The sequence below is a fragment of the Cetorhinus maximus genome, chromosome 10 (assembly GCF_964194155.1).
Source record: "Cetorhinus maximus chromosome 10, sCetMax3.hap1.1, whole genome shotgun sequence".
Lineage (NCBI taxonomy): Eukaryota > Metazoa > Chordata > Chondrichthyes > Lamniformes > Cetorhinidae > Cetorhinus > Cetorhinus maximus.
This window is the reverse complement of record NC_135888.1, coordinates 16820642-16836129: the sequence shown is the minus strand read 5'-3', so window position 1 is coordinate 16836129 and position 15488 is coordinate 16820642. Positions and strand designations below refer to the sequence as shown.

The following is a 15488-nucleotide window of genomic DNA, read 5'->3' as shown; positions in this document are numbered from 1 at the left end:
TGAGTTGAGTCTATTGAGGAACATTTGCAGGAGGGCCATTGTCCTCGCGATCTTGTAGCCATTTTCCATTAGAAAGGCGGAGAACAGCCGCTTTGAGCTATTGAACCAGGTTGGAGAGAATAGATCCCTTGAATACTAGGACATATTTACGCGTTTCCAACTTTTTATTTAAATGTGAGGGTCCCTCCCTCTCCCTTTAAGGAGTTTTAACTTTTAAAAACTTTTCTTTTTAACCCCAAATAAAAAAGAGAGACGGAGCTGAGAGTTCGGCTGAACTTTAAGTTCAAATAATCTTTTGGGGTTTTTTTTTACCGAATTAGAGAGAGAGAGAGAGAGAAAATTGACATTTTTAAACCGCTTGACAATTTTTTTTTGCGAAAACGCATGTGGGAAAAATGGGCGGGGGGAAAGCGATTTAAATAAATGATAATAATATCTAGAAATGCGTGGAATGGATCGTGTTGGGCGGTAACACTAGTGATTCGGCACTTATAAACAGCCTCTTCTTTAAAAAAAAAATGCAATTTTAACTTTGATTGGAAATATACGTTGTTCCTTAGCCCCGAACCTCTCATCGCGGTTTTCACAATAAAATAACATTTAGATTTGAACCAACGACTGGTTTAGGAAAAAAAAATGTTGGGGGGGCTCTGGAAATGGGAAACAGGGAGTGAAGGGCGCACAGAAAAATTGAGTGGAATTTAAATTCACGTCCTGGAGACCAAAATATATCCAGTCAAACTGTGGTGTGATCTGGTATTCGTTGTACGTACAAGATGAAACGATCTTAACTCCTGCATCCCTCTTTCCATTTTAAATCCGTTTTTTAATATTTACAAATTGCCTTTTATCCGTTCTCAGTCGTCTATTTTCTACACGTTTTTATTTGGGGAGAGAGAAAAAATATAAGACCCCTTCCTTTTAAAAAATAAAGCTGCCACATTTCACCTGGGGTGAACGGCGGCGCGTTCTGTCTGGACTTTGCTTTAATGTCAAACTAAATCAGGGTAGGGTTTTCGGGAGAGAGGGATTGCCTGGAATCCGGGAATTTCCGGCAGATGTTGAACTCCGAGGCAAAGGTAGAAAAGAAACTCCATTTGATGGTTTATTATTATTTTTTTTTAAAAAAATGCCTCACGTTCACTGAGAACCTGGAATTATATATATATATTTAAAAAAAAATGTTCCCTTTAACGGCGAGTGAGGGAGATGGGCTAAAATCGATGAAGCCATAAGTTGCAAGATCTCATAAGAGTTGAGCACACGCCTGCCCCTCTGTCCCGGTTATGCTCCCTGGGTCGAATGGCAACATTGAAAAACGAATGAACTCCTTCTTTCCTTGTATTGCTTCCCTTCCCCCTCCCCCTCCTCCCCTCCTCCTCCCACCACCTTTTTTTTTTATATGTTGAACATAATAAATGTTGTTTAAACTGCTATAAATGTAACTCATCCCAGTGTGTGGAGATTCTATGGGACCCCCCCTCTCAAGGAGCGAGCTCTGAAAAAGACAGCTGCTTTAGCACTAATCTCTTCTCCCCTGTCATTCATTCGCAAGTTTCTCCAACAGAGACTCTCTCTCTCTCTCTCTCTGCATTTTAAATATATCGAGATGTTTTTATATCATTAATTGCAACCCCCGCCCAACCCCCTTCATTCATACCATTCCCCCATCCAAACATATCCATTTTAACCCGCTCCTTCCACTCGGGACTTCAATATTTTAGTACAGGGGGAGGGATGGGGGGATTGAAATTTAAAAAAAAAATACCCCCGTCCTTCGGGTGTCAAAGATCGCTTTTTTTTTTCCGATTTTTTAAAAAATAAAATCTAATCGAGAATGGGGCGTTGAAAGATCAGTCTGCTCTACTGCTGTCCTTTCTGATGTTAGGTCTGACCGTGGTGAGAGAGAGGAAGCAGAGAGTCCAGTAAAGATGTCCAGTCTGCGGGACACCCGTGGGCCAGACTGTCTTCCTGTGATCACTCTAATCGCCCCCTTGTCCAACACGTAAAATGCATTTTAAAACGATGAAGGGGCGGGCTAGGGAGATCCGACAAATGTTGCAATCTTGCTGATTCTGATCCAGCGGCAATGAATATTAAACCGGGAACTTTCCCCACTGGCCAAGATCCCAAGTTTCAGCCCTAACTTTCGGAAAGCCGGGCGAGGTTTGGCCACCCCAGTCACCGAGCGCGGTGTGTGAAATAACAATCCAGGTTTCAAAGCCAGATTGAATCCCATTCCACAGATTATTGGGAGTGTTGACTCTTGGGTGGGTGGTGGGGGGGAGAGTTGTTGAAGTTTTGTTGAATAGGCTGACGATGTGCCTCACACGTGGTTCACAATCTTATCTCCCCTCATCTCCAGCAATCGGTGCAGAGAGAGAGAGAGAGGGAGGGAGGGTGCAGAGAGAGAGAGAGAGAGAGGGAGGGTGCAGAGAGAGGGAGGGTAGAGAGAGAGAGAGAGAGAGAAATGTCTTTACTCCTTTGAGACAGGGGCAGGCTGAGTTTACCTGTCTGGGCTGTCTCTGCGTTTATAAAGGCAGGGCAGGGAGATGTGGATTGTGGAGCTGTGTGCGGTGGGTCTCCCAACAGGTGCACAGGGTATAAAGCTGTTGGGACGTCTTGCTCCCCTCCCTCGCTCCAGAATGAAGTAACTCTGTCCTATAACCAGCCTCTACTCAGACGTCAGAAGGTCATTAATAACCAATTAGGGGGTCATTGAGGCGGCTATAAAGAGGGCTGAGAGATTTGTTTTCTGGACTGCAGGAGATACACCATAGTTGTCTCTCTCTCTCTCTTTCTCTTCCCTCCCCTTTGCCTCCACAGCATCTCTGCTCTGCCTTCGCCTCTCTCCCCGCCGTTTGCACCCACTGGCCCTGGGGACAGTGTGTCCTCCTTCACCCCTCCCCCACTCCCCCAGCCTCCCCACCCAAACCCCCTCCCCCCCGCCCATACCCTTGCCCCCACCCCCTTTCTCCACAGACCATGGGCTCTGTCCTACCCTCCGAAACCCTGGCTCTCAAAGCCGGCTTTAAGCCTCACGGCTTCTCGCTGGCGGACATCATCACTTCCGACATCCTGCACAGCTTTCTGTACGGCAGATGGAGGAACGTCCTGGGAGAGCAACTTTTCGAAGACAAAACGAGCAGCGGCGGCGGCCAGAAAATCGCCTTCACCGCGGAAGCACTGGCGCAGTCCTTCACCGGAGGTGAGTGGGTACAACCTGAACACCCTCCCCCCACAACAGGGGCAGCTCAGAGAGGGGAGAGAGGAGGAGGAGGAGAGAGGGAGGAAGGAGAGAGGGAGGGAGGGAGAGAGGGAGGGGAATCAGAAAACCTGCTCCAAACTCTCTCTGATAATAGACAGTCAGAGCTCAAGGTGGAGAACTGGGGAGATTTTAAGAGGGGATCCCGCCAGTGAAACCCATTTTTTTGGTTTCATTTCAAACACTTTGGGGGAGGTTTGGAATTTCTTTTGATCGTCAAGCGTTTTGCAACAATTATTTCGATGTTTTTTTTTTAAGTTTGGCTTAAGGGTCTCTCTCAGAGCTCTGACCATTTCATCTTCGAACAAGTTTTGAGTTGGAGTTTGGACTGGCCCTTGCGAGGCAGAGTCGGGGAGGGGAGGGTGCAGTGTTTAAATGGGGAAGTTACATTTTGTACAGGATTTGAGAGAAGGTTTGAAACGCATCCGTTCAGGATTTCGATCGAAAAATGAAATCGGGCGCTGGTTATTTGATGTCTGAACTATTAGTGAATATTCTGTGCTTATCCCTGATGGGAGGTGCGGGCTAGAGAAGTAGAGAACTTTAAAATATATATATATACATATAATAAAATCGGATAACACAAGAGGGCCATTCGGCCCATTGTGCCAGAGCTGGCTCTTTACAAGGAGCTAGCCCATTGGTTCCCAAACCCCTGCTCTATCCCCCGTTGCTCGGCTAAACTCGTCTTGTTGAAGAAGGATCCCATTTCTCTTTGAAAGGGGGTTCCTTCTTGAGTCGATTGTCAGTCGGACTGATCGGATTCCCCAGTGGACTCACCCCGAGTGGGTGCGGAGAAATCGAGGGTTGGAAAGGCTTTTTTGAACATTTTAAAACCAGGATTGAGACTGGGTGGGTGCGGAAAGCGGGTGAACTGAGAGTCTGACTCTCGATGGGAAGATTAGTGCGAGTTGCACAGACTATCAGCCGAGATCTGAGGGGTTTTTAATCTCACCCCCTCCGCTCCCCACCCTAACCCCCCCGCTCTGTGTTTCGCTTAATGTTCTTTATTTACACGTGTTATTACGAATTTAATGGGTAATTGTGCGCGGTGTTTTTTTAGGGACGGGAGCTTTTATTAAAAATTCATCTGCCAACTCGGATTTCTAAACGGAATGAACCATGATTATAACGCTGATTATTATCCTGATTATAACGCTGATATAACCCCGATTATAACCCTGATATAACCCCGATTATAACCCTGATTCAACCCCGATTATAACCCTTATGTAACCCTGATATAACCAGTCAAGTCTCTGCAGAGAGATAGAGAGAGAGGGGGGGGAGAGGGCAAAGTTCTGGGCCAACGAATGTGTCTTTAAACCAGCTCTCCCGCACTAAACCCGTTTCACTCGGTGTTGAGTTACTGCTCCTCCCTCTTCCTCAATCCCTGTTGTGCTCAGGACCCTAATCCGTTAGGAACAGGGTTTTCGTTTTGCGTGTTAAACAAAATGCCAGCAAACCGTGTGAAATTACCATGTAAAGATGAAACCCAATCTACAATTACCTCTTTATTTTAATTTTATACCATCTATTTTAGCTATTCTAGTTTTAATGAGTACCTCATATCTACAATAGCTGCAATTTCGTTCTTTGCAAGGTTCATCTCTCTTGCGCGTTTAGCTCCTATATTATTCCGTGTCTGCGTCCTCCTTGACATTCCCTTTAAGTCGGAGGAATCTGATCCTCCGACTCGAATTATTTTAAACCCACTCAGGTCCACTTGCAGCTGAGTGACTGTTCTCAGGTTCCTTGCTGCTAAACTTTCACCCACCTCCTCTTCCCCCTCCGATCCAGAAGTTCAGAAGCTGTCGAGCCTGGTGCTTCCCTCCGAGGTGATTATAGCCCAGAGTTCCATCCCCGGGGAGGGACTGGGAATCTTCTCCAAGACTTGGATTAAACCCGGCACCGAAATGGGGCCATTCACCGGCAGAGTCATCTCCCCGGAAAATGTGGACCTGTTCAAGAATAACAACCTGATGTGGGAGGTAAGGAGACTGACACTGGGTCACAACACCTGTTATAGGGGACAACATCTCACACACCTGGCTATAGGGGACAACATCTCACACGTCTGGTTAAAGGGGTTAAAGCCTTCACACTCCTGGTTCTGGGAGAAAACACACACACACCTGGTTATAGGGGAACAACATCTCACACACCTGGTTAAAGGGGATAACACCTCAACCATTTGGTTATAGGGAACAACGTCTCACACACCTAGCTATAGGGGATGACATCCACACATCTGGTTATAGGGGACAATGCCTCACATATCTGGTTATAGGGGACAATGCCTCACACATCTGGTTATAGGGGTTAACGCCCACACATCTGGTTATAGGGGTTAACGCCCACACATCTGGTTATAGGGGTTAACGCCCACACATCTGGTTATAGGGGTTAATGCCCACACATCTGGTTATAGGGGTTAATGCCCACACATGTGGTCATACAGACAATGCCCACACATCTGGTTATAGGGGATAACATCCACACATCTGGTTATAGGGGATAACGCCCATGCACTGATTATAGGGACAATGCCCCGCACATCTGATATAGGGGACAACGCACATCTGGTTACCCAGAACATCCCACACATCTCGTTATACAGGACAAGATTTTACATTCCCACTTATAGGGAACAACATCCCACACATTTGGTTGTAGGGGCAACACCCTGAACATTTGGTTATAGGAGACAACATCCACACTTGGTTATAAGGAACAAGGCCCCACACACCTCATTATATGTGACATCACCCACATATATGGGTTTTCAAGGTAATAACTCACATACCTGACTATGCAGAACACCCCACATGCATGGTAATGTAGGGTAACAGCCCACACACGCACTGGTTATAGGGAGTAAAACACAGTAGTATGGGGGATAATACTCCACATGTGAATTATAGAGAATAATACTCCACATATTGGGATTATAGGGCAAATGATTCCACATATGAGTTACAGGGAATAGCACTGAATGCTCAAGGGTTTCTAGAGGATTATTGACACCAGCCTCACTATTAAATCTTATAGAGGTAAATTTATTGCTGGGCCTGGGTTCCTTTCTCATCAGCTGAACAGACTCTGTGGAATCCAATGCCCAATCTGCTTGGGTAACAGGCTTTGCCAGTGCTCTGCGCTGTCCAATTACACTGTGTTATTTAGTTCAACTCCAGCAGTGCCCCAGAACACATGTGGGTTGCAAAGTATTGGTTGTGCCAGCCTGCATCTATGATCTGTGGAATTCAAGTGTTGGTCTGTGCTGATGGGGAGACCATATATTCTACATGATACCAGTAGAACATTTACTTGTCCAGATGATTGACTAGCTTTGTGAATTAAGATGGTGGTTTTCTGATGTGTCAAGCCACCTGGGCCGCCCAGAAATAATTACTTTGGCCGTACAACAGATTACTTAAATCATAGGGATTGTAGAGGGTAAGATTTGCTGCACAGTGAACTCTATACAGGCTGTTCACATAGGAAATAGAGACAGAATTTTTTTGGGGGGAATAGCTGGACAAGGAATTGAGGTGAAATCAGATGAGTATAAGAGTAAACCAGCAACTAAAGCAGGACAACAGCATTTGACCCCCTTCTCTTCACCATCCTCCACAGCGCAGCATTCCTGAGAATTGTAACATTTCCTCACTGGGATATTTTAAGTTGTATGTTAAGTAAAAGGTTCCAGCTTAGCCCAGTTTGTAAATGTATCAGGGAAATGGAGTGCAAGGGCAAATGGGAAAGAACCCTTTTTATTTTGTATCGTGCATCATCCTCTTTCACCAGCTCTCACGACATTTTGTTCCCCCATCTTCTCCCTTTCTCTCTTTCTCTCACTCTCTCTCTCTCCTGCTGTCTCTCTTTCTCTCTCTTGATCTCCTACTCCTCATTTCTTACATTTTTGTCCCCATCTCTCTCTATTCAACCCCCCTGCTCTCACTCTCTTGTTTTCCCACAGCTCTCTCCATCTCTCGTTCTATCATCTCTCTCAGTTTTACTCTCATATCCTTTTCTCACTCTCTCTTGCATATCTTCTCATATCCTTATCTCATATCCCTCTCTCCCTGCATCTCATTCCCCATTTCTTCATCCTGTTTCCCCATCTCTTTATTTTCTCACTAAGATAAAAGCAAAATACTGTGGATGCTGGAAATTTGAGACAAAGACAGAAAATGCTGGAAAAACTCAGCAGGTCTAACAGCATCTGTGGAGAGAAAAAAGAGTTAACGTTTCAATTCCTTCTGATGCTCTGAAGAAGAGTCATATGGACTCAAAACGTTAACTCTTTTTTTCTCTCCACAGATGCTGTTAGACCTGCTGAGTTTTTCCAGCATTTTCTGTCGTTGTTTCTTTATTCTCTCTCTCTCTTGCATTAGATCTTTATCTCTGATAATTTAGGTCTAATGTCAATTTGGCTTTTATAAACAAAACAAATTATCAATATTTTACAATTAAAAAACAATTTGAATTGAAACCATTTTATTAATAGATAGAACATTCTGTCTGCTCCTGGAAGCTGTTCGGGACGTTTAATAATTTCAGAATGATTTTTTTCCTTCACTTCTGTTCTCATCGACTTTCTCCTCCCTTCTTTCCTGAAATAGTTGCCTCCTTTCTGCTTTCCAGTCCAGGAACTCTGAAGTGACCTTTTTCTGGGCTCCAGGGTCTAGGATCACCTTGTATAGAACACCCTTTCCCTGCCTTTAGGGTGAGCCAGTGGAGTTTGCAGGGTTGTGAGGAGGGGGGAGGTGGTGGGTGGGGGGTGGGGGGAAGCCCAGGGGTGGGAGGATTGCATTGGACAGGGCTTCAAAGAGCTAGCACAGCCGAATGGGCTCCTTACAGTGCACTTGCCTGAGTAGATTTCTCTATCATCTGGAGGGCAGGTTAGGATCAGCCAGCAGAACATTTCAAGGCAGATGTTGTGTGTAGGTGTAATTTGGGGTTGAGGGTGTAATGTCCTGATAGAATGGGGGTGGGTGCAGATATTCCAACCCCATTCGTTTTGTTGGGCACCGACCCTCCTGATCCCGAGTGTTTGTGCCTGTCACCCTGAGCAATCAGGAGTAATTCGTTCCAGCACTCAGCACCTCAGTCAGGGCTGGAAATACTTGAAACATGATTTAAACAGACTTTCAGGAGGGAAAGTCACGTTGTTTTCGCAGAGAAAGTAATTTCTCCAGTGCTGCTCATCGTCTCCACTTTACACCCTCAGCATCATCTGTTTGTGACTCAAACCAGGGGTGGGGGGTGTTTCTCACTGATGTTAAATACAAAACACACCCAATTCCAACTCCTGTGGCGGCACTGGATGGTAGATTGGCTTTCCGCAGTGTCAGGTTTCCATATCAGTGTCAGTGTCAGTGTCAGTCTCCCGGGTCAGCGTCAGCCTCCCGGGTCAGCGTCAGCCTCCCGGGTCAGCGTCAGCCTCCCGGGTCAGCGTCAGCCTCCCGGGTCAGTGTCGGCCTCCCGGGTCATCCTCAGCCTCCCGGGTCAGCCTCCCGGGTCAGCGTCAGCCTCCCAGGTCAGCGTCAGCCTCCCAGGTCAGCCTCCCGGGTCAGCGTCAGTCTCCCGGGTCAGTGTCAGCCTCCCGGGTCATCCTCAGCCTCCCGGGTCAGCCTCCCGGGTCAGCGTCAGCCTCCCGGGTCAGCGTCAGCCTCCTGGGTCAGCGTCAGCCTCCCAGGTCAGCCTCCCGGGTCAATCTCCCGGGTCAGCTTCAGTCTCCAGGGTCAGCGTCCTGGGTCAGTGTCCCAGGTTAGTGTCAGTGTCCCGGGTTGGTGATGGTGGTGGTGTCAAAATCTCAGGCCAATGTTATTGTCCCGGGTCAGTGTCAGTGTCCGGGGTGAGTGTTGGGGTCAGAGTCGGTGTCAGTGTTGGGGTCGGTGTCCGGGGTGAGTGTTGGGGTCGGTGTCCGGGGTGAGTGTTGGGGTCGGTGTCCGGGGTGAGTGTTGGGGTCGGTGTCCGGGGTGAGTGTTGGGGTCGGTGTCCGGGGTGAGTGTTGGGGTCGGTGTCCGGGGTGAGTGTTGGGGTGGGTGTCCGGGGTGGGTGTCCGGGGTGGGTGTCCGGGGTGGGTGTCCGGGGTGGGTGTCCGGGGTGAGTGTTGGGGTCAGTGTCCGGGGTGAGTGTTGGGGTCGGTGTGGGTCAGTGTCCCTGGTCAGAATTAACGCTGTCTGCCTCTCTCTCTCTCTCTGTGTGCCCAGGTGTTTAATGACGATGGCACTGTGCGCTATTTTATCGATGCCAGCCAGGAGGACCGCCGCAGCTGGATGACCTACATCAAGTGTGCGAGGAACGAGCAAGAGCAAAACCTGGAAGTGGTTCAGATCGGAAACAACATTTTCTACAAGGCCACCGGGGTGAGGAGGTTTCCCCCGGGTTAGAGCTGGTGTCAGGGAGCAGGGGCTTTGCCAGCCCAGGTCACACTAGGGATTGTGGCAGGTTCGAGCCCCGCAGGAGCCGGAGCCGAGTGTGTAAACTAGTTCCAGGAGAAGTTCAGTGTCGGGGGCAGGGGAACGGCCCCTAACTCTCGGCAAAGTGGAGGCGGAGGGTCGGTAGGGTGGACTTAGAGAAATATGCAATGGGTATCTACAGAAAAATGCAGATCGGACGGGAATTGTGAAGCGAGAGCCGCGAGTGAATCAATCTCATTAAAACCTTGCTCAGCTTTCCAGTGTGTGCAATGTTGTGTTTATTGGAACATGTTTGGCATCTGTAAATGATCCTATCTCCACACACAGGATTGGCGTGGAGGTGGGTAGAGTGGTGAACATTCATTTCTAAACCCCCTCCCCAATCACACCCTGGTTCGGTACGAGATGCAGCAGGCAGGGTTGGTCTGGGCTGACAATAGAATTGAAATCAAAGCCAAGTTCATTCCTAAATGGACAACTGCACAGCAGCAGTCGCCATGGTCAGTGTTATTAACCGGGCACCTCCGGTGATGTTGGAAGAAGGTTAGAGTCATTGTAGTTACTGGGCTGATTCACTGAGCTTTGTCCGCTCGATGTCAGCCTCTGCTGAAGCTGCCGGCTGCAATCGGTTCCAAGGCACAGAATTACACAGCGCCAGGAGGAGGCCATTCGGCCCGGCCTGGCTGTGCTGGCTCTCTGCAAGGGCGACTCGCCTGGTCCCACTCTCCCGCCTTTGCCCCGCAGCCCTGCATCTTTCTCCCCCATCATTATCCAATTCCCGTTTGAAAGTCAGGATTGACCCTCCCTCTCAGGCAGCACATCCCCCAAACCAACCACCCGCTGCTTTTGCCAATTACCTTGAATTGGAGCCCCCTGGTTTTCCACCAATGGGGACAGCTCCCTCTCTATAATACCCTGTCACCTCGGTCACACCTCCTCCTCATCGCTCCTGGGTGTGTTAGCCTGGACAGTGAGTGGAATTGTGAACTATTTGACCATAGAAGCATCACACATGGGCTGCTCTTCCTCCGTGTTTGCCTAACAGTGTGGCTGGAGCCTCGGCTATCTTTGCTTCTCTCCCCACCCCTCCCTAATTCCAGGGATAGCAATTCCCTTTGTTCACCTGCTTAAATCAGGTTAAAAGGGGCCTTTCGGTGGGGAGTTAGTATGTCTTTGGTGCTTTGATTAAATAATGGCCAGTTCTGTTCACCGAGGAGGTAGGAGGTACAGGGGGCAAGAGAGAATATTCCTTTCACCCAGAATGATGGAACCCAGGGTGTTTTTTCCAACAGAAAAGTGAGGTGGGGTGGGGGGGGGAATGAAAACCTTACGTGAAATTATTTTTGGAGCTGGTTCCGCGGGTTAGGCTGGATTAAAGAGGGAGCATCCGACCTGTGCTGTACCTGACCCGAGCACGGGGGCAATGCAGTAGAACAGGGAGTCTAAAACATGGATTTAAAGATGGACAGGTGAAAAAACAGATGTAAGGTTTAATAGTGCGTGTCAGCGATTAAATGTCATGATACCATTATGGCCGCGGGGAGTTAAAGCAAACCTCTCTCTCTATCTACAGACAATTCCCCCGGACCAGGAGCTGTTGGTGTGGTATGGAAATACACAGAACACATTTCTCGGCATCCCAGGAGTTCCAGGGATAGAGGAGGAACACAGGAAAAAGAACAAAGATGGTAATGAATGTTAACACCTGTGGAATGGTCCTGGCGGAGACGTTTGGTCATCTGACAGTGACGCTTTTATTTAACTGTCTCATAGGCCGGTATTTATTGCCCATCCCTAATTGCCCTTGTTCAGGGGGTATTTAAGAGATTTGCTATGGATCTGGAGTCACGTGTAGGCCAGACCAGGTGAGACTGGCAGATTTCCTTCCTTAATGGGGCTTTAGTGAAGGGTTTGTCACAACAATGGACCTTGATGGTCATCATCCGACTTTTAATTGCAGATTTTTATTGAGTTCAAATTTCACCATCTGTTGTAGTGGGACTCGACCCCCAGGTCTCCAGAGCATGACCCCCAGGTCTCCAGAGCATTACCCTGGGTCTCTGGAATACTAGTCCAGTGGACAATACCACTAAGCCACCACCTCCCCGATATGGGGGGAGAGGGGGTGCGGGGGTTATCGTTTATTACAGACTCTGATTATTCAAACGCCCATCAACAAATTGGACCCCTATTTTATTCATCCTGATGAGATGCCCGTGCAACTTAAACATATTTTAACAGCTTTACTACTATGGGAAGTGGGTAGCTGTTATTCACACCCTGGCTGTTATAAAATAGCCCAAGGCAAAAATGCAGGTGCCGAGCGGTAAGGGGAGAAGGATTAGAGAATATTTAGTTAAAAGCAAAATACTGCAGATGCCGGAAATCTGAAACAAAAAAAGAAAATTTCGGCTGAAATAAAGAATGAAATGAAACTGGGGACAAGGACAGCTTTGAGATAGGGCGAGTCAGTGCTGTTGGAAGAGAGGAATATTTAGTTCTCGAATTGTTAGCTTTTATCTAGACAGGCATGTTTGTATGTACATGCAAACTTGTGTTTCCACATTGATCAGTGAACATTTAATCCCTGTCAATATCTTCCTGAATGTAACTCTGCAAAGTGGCTGGTTTGTTGCCGGTAAGGACAGACACTCCTTGCTGCCCAGAGCCCACAGATGATTCAGAGTAATATCATTATGTAGCCTTACCCTGTGTGCTAATGCTTCTGTTAAAGTAGCGGACAGAAGTAATTTGATGAAAACTTTCTATAAATTTGTCCGCTAGGGTAACACTGCAAGTCTTTGCCTCACAGACACTGATACTTGTGATGAAAATGACCACTTTGTTTGCTCATTAAAATGAAATAAATTCGGAATCAGGGGTTGTGTGGTTCAATGGGTTAACTAACACACTGTCCTTCCGCACTCTGCACCGGGTGATCCAGTGGGTTAGTCCAGACTGAGGTGATAAATGCTCCCCTGCATCCGTTAATTGTAAAGTTTCTACTTGAAACAAGTTTGGGTGAGAAATGCCCATGACTTGGAAAAGAATCAGTTTTATTTAGAAAATCAAAATTGAAAGCATTACTCAAGTGTTTGGCACAGTGTTGTGAGATAGAGCAGAAGGACATTTACCCTGTGTCTAAACCATGTTGTAGCATGCCGTCTGTAATAGGACAGGGTAGTGGGAGCATTGATCTGACTATCACCTCTCTAGCTGACCTGGGCAGTAGATGGAAAGTGTAAAGGGAGTGTTACTCTGCATCTAATTTCTGTACCTGATCTGGACATACTGGAAGGGACAGCGTAGTATGAGCTATAATGTGTGTCTAGTTCCTATATTTAACCTGGACGAGGCTGTATCGATGGGGCTTTAATCTGTCCCTGAGCTGGGAATGGGTGACTGGACAGTGTAGTTGGCAGTTTCCCTTGAGTTAACACTAGCTGTGCCATCTCAGTGAGTGCTCGATGCTGAAGCTTGTTTTAAACATGTTTAGCAACTGATATTCCTCACTTTAATAAACCGAAAGAACTTCAGAAAGCTGAATGTTCATGTCCTGCTAGCCCACTGATATCATCTGTTTATCTAATAACTATGTTCTAACCACAATGCTTCCACTGTGCTGATGGATATCAGAGAAACATAGAAATCTTGTAGCAAAGGAGACCATTTGACTCCGGGTGCCTGTGCTAGCTCATTTGAAAGAGTTATCCACTTAATCCCATTCCCCAGTCCCGTTCCCCAATCTTTCACCAGAGCCCTGCAAATCTTTTCCCTTTCAGGGAAAAAAGCAATTGTCTTTTTAAGGTTACAATTAAATCCCATTCTCCCGCCCTTTCGGGCAGTGCACTCCTGCGTTAAAAAAAAAAATCCCCTCATATTCCCTCTGGCTCTTTTCCCAATGATCTTAAGTCGCTGGTCACTGTGCCTTCTCCTTTTCTCCATCAGGAGCCTTTGTAATTTTGAATGCCCCCAATGAGCCTTCCCAGCTCTAAGGAGAACGACCCCAGCTTCCTGAAGTTCCCTCACCCCCTGGTACTTATCCCAGTAAATGTCCTCTGGACGCTCGCATATCCCAGTAAATGTCCTCTGGACCCTCGCCTATCCCAGTAAATGTCCTCTGGACCCTCGCCTATCCCAGTAAATGTCCTCTGGACCCTCGCCCAGTGTCCCTGTCGCGCGGTGTCCCTGTCACGTGGTGTCGCTGTCGCGCGGTGTCCCTGTCCCTGTTGCGCGGTGTCCCCGTCGCGTGGTGTCCCTGTCGCGCGGTGTCCCCGTCACGTGGTGTCCCTGTCCCTATCGCGCGGTGTCCCTGTCACGCGGTGTCCCTGTCGCGCGGTGTCCCCGTCACGTGGTGTCCCTGTCCCCGTCGCGCGGTGTCCCCGTCACGTGGTGTCCCTGTCCCTGTCGCGCGGTGTTCCCGTCACGCGGTGTCCAGCCACTCGGGCGAGACGTCCACTAAAAGCCGCTCCCTTTCTCTCTCTCTCTGCAGACGACCTGAACGCGGGGGACGGCTCCGGCGGGAGCGGGGCGGGACGGATGCGGTGCGTGATCTGCTACCGCGGCTTCAACTCGCGCAGCAACCTCCGCTCCCACATGCGCATCCACACGCTGGACAAGCCCTTCATCTGCCGCTTCTGCAACCGCCGCTTCAGCCAGTCGTCCACGCTGAGGAACCACGTGCGGCTGCACACGGGCGAGCGCCCTTACAAGTGCCAGGTGTGCCAGAGCGCCTACTCCCAGCTGGCCGGCCTGCGGGCCCACCAGAAGAGCGCCAGGCACCGGCCCCCCCCGGCCTCGCTCCAGCCCCACTCCCCGCCGCCTCTGGCAGGGCCGCACTCTGCGGCTGCGGCTGCTGCTGCTGCCCTGGCACACCACATCCCCACCATGGTGCTGTGACCCCCTGGCACACCACATCCCCACCATGGTGCTGTGACCCCTGGCACACCACATCCCCACCATGGTGCTGTGACCCCTGGCACACCACATCCCCACCATGGTGCTGTGACCCCTGGCACACCACATCCCCACCATGGTGCTGTGACCCCTGGCACACCACATCCCCACCATGGTGCTGTGACCCCTGGCACACCACATCCCCCCCACCATGGTGCTGCGACCCCTGGCACACCACATCCCCACCATGGTGCTGTGACCCCCTGGCACACCACATCCCCACCATGGTGCTGTGACCCCCGGCTCACCACATCCCCCCCACAATGGCGCTGTGACCTTGGCACACCACATCCCACCATGGTGCTGTGACCCCCGGCACACCACATCCCCCCCACCATGGTGCTGTGACCCCTGGCACACCACATCCCCACCATGGTGCTGTGACCCTGGCACACCACATCCCCACCATGGTGCTGTGACCCCTGGCACACCACATCCCCACCATGGTGCTGTGAACCCCTGGCACACCACATCCCCACCATGGTGCTGTGACCCCTGGCACACCACATCCCCACCATGGTGCTGTGACCCCCTGGCACACCACATCCCCACCATGGTGCTGTGACCCCTGGCACACCACATCCCCACCATGGTGCTGTGACCCCCTGGCACACCACATCCCCACCATGGTGCTGTGACCCTGGCACACCACATCCCCCCCACCATGGTGCTGTGACCCCCGGCACCACATCCCCACCATGGTGCTGTAACCCTGGCACACCACATCCCCCCCACCATGGCGCTGTGACCCCCGGCACCACATCCCCACCATGGCGCTGTGACCCCCGGCACCACATCCCCACCATGGTGCTGTGACCCCTGGCACACCACATCCCAAG

At 49.5% G+C, this 15488-nt stretch overlaps 1 protein-coding gene across 1 annotated transcript; it reads left to right on the top strand.

Annotated features, from left to right (window-relative positions):
• The first annotated feature begins 2985 nt into the window (after window positions 1–2985).
• Window positions 2986–14592, top strand: LOC144685205 (PR domain zinc finger protein 12-like). The gene is made up of 5 exons (XM_078549634.1): window positions 2986–3208; window positions 5066–5256; window positions 9484–9639; window positions 11267–11381; window positions 14186–14592. Exons 1-5 carry the CDS (start codon window positions 2986–2988, stop codon window positions 14590–14592), a joined length of 1092 nt encoding a protein of 363 aa, XP_078405760.1.
• Window positions 14593–15488: the final 896 nt, after the last annotated feature.

What these genes read in the sequence shown, in the direction of transcription:
- LOC144685205 (XM_078549634.1), top strand. Translation starts at nt 2,986, where the DNA reads ATGGGCTCTGTCCTACCCTCCGAAACCCTGGCTCTCAAAGCCGGCTTT. An exon ending in GGCGCAGTCCTTCACCGGAG is followed by an intron (nt 3,209 to 5,065) that starts GTGAGTGGGTAC and finishes CCTCCGATCCAG; the next exon opens with AAGTTCAGAAGCTGTCGAGC. An exon ending in CAGGAAAAAGAACAAAGATG is followed by an intron (nt 11,382 to 14,185) that starts GTAATGAATGTT and finishes CTCTCTCTGCAG; the next exon opens with ACGACCTGAACGCGGGGGAC.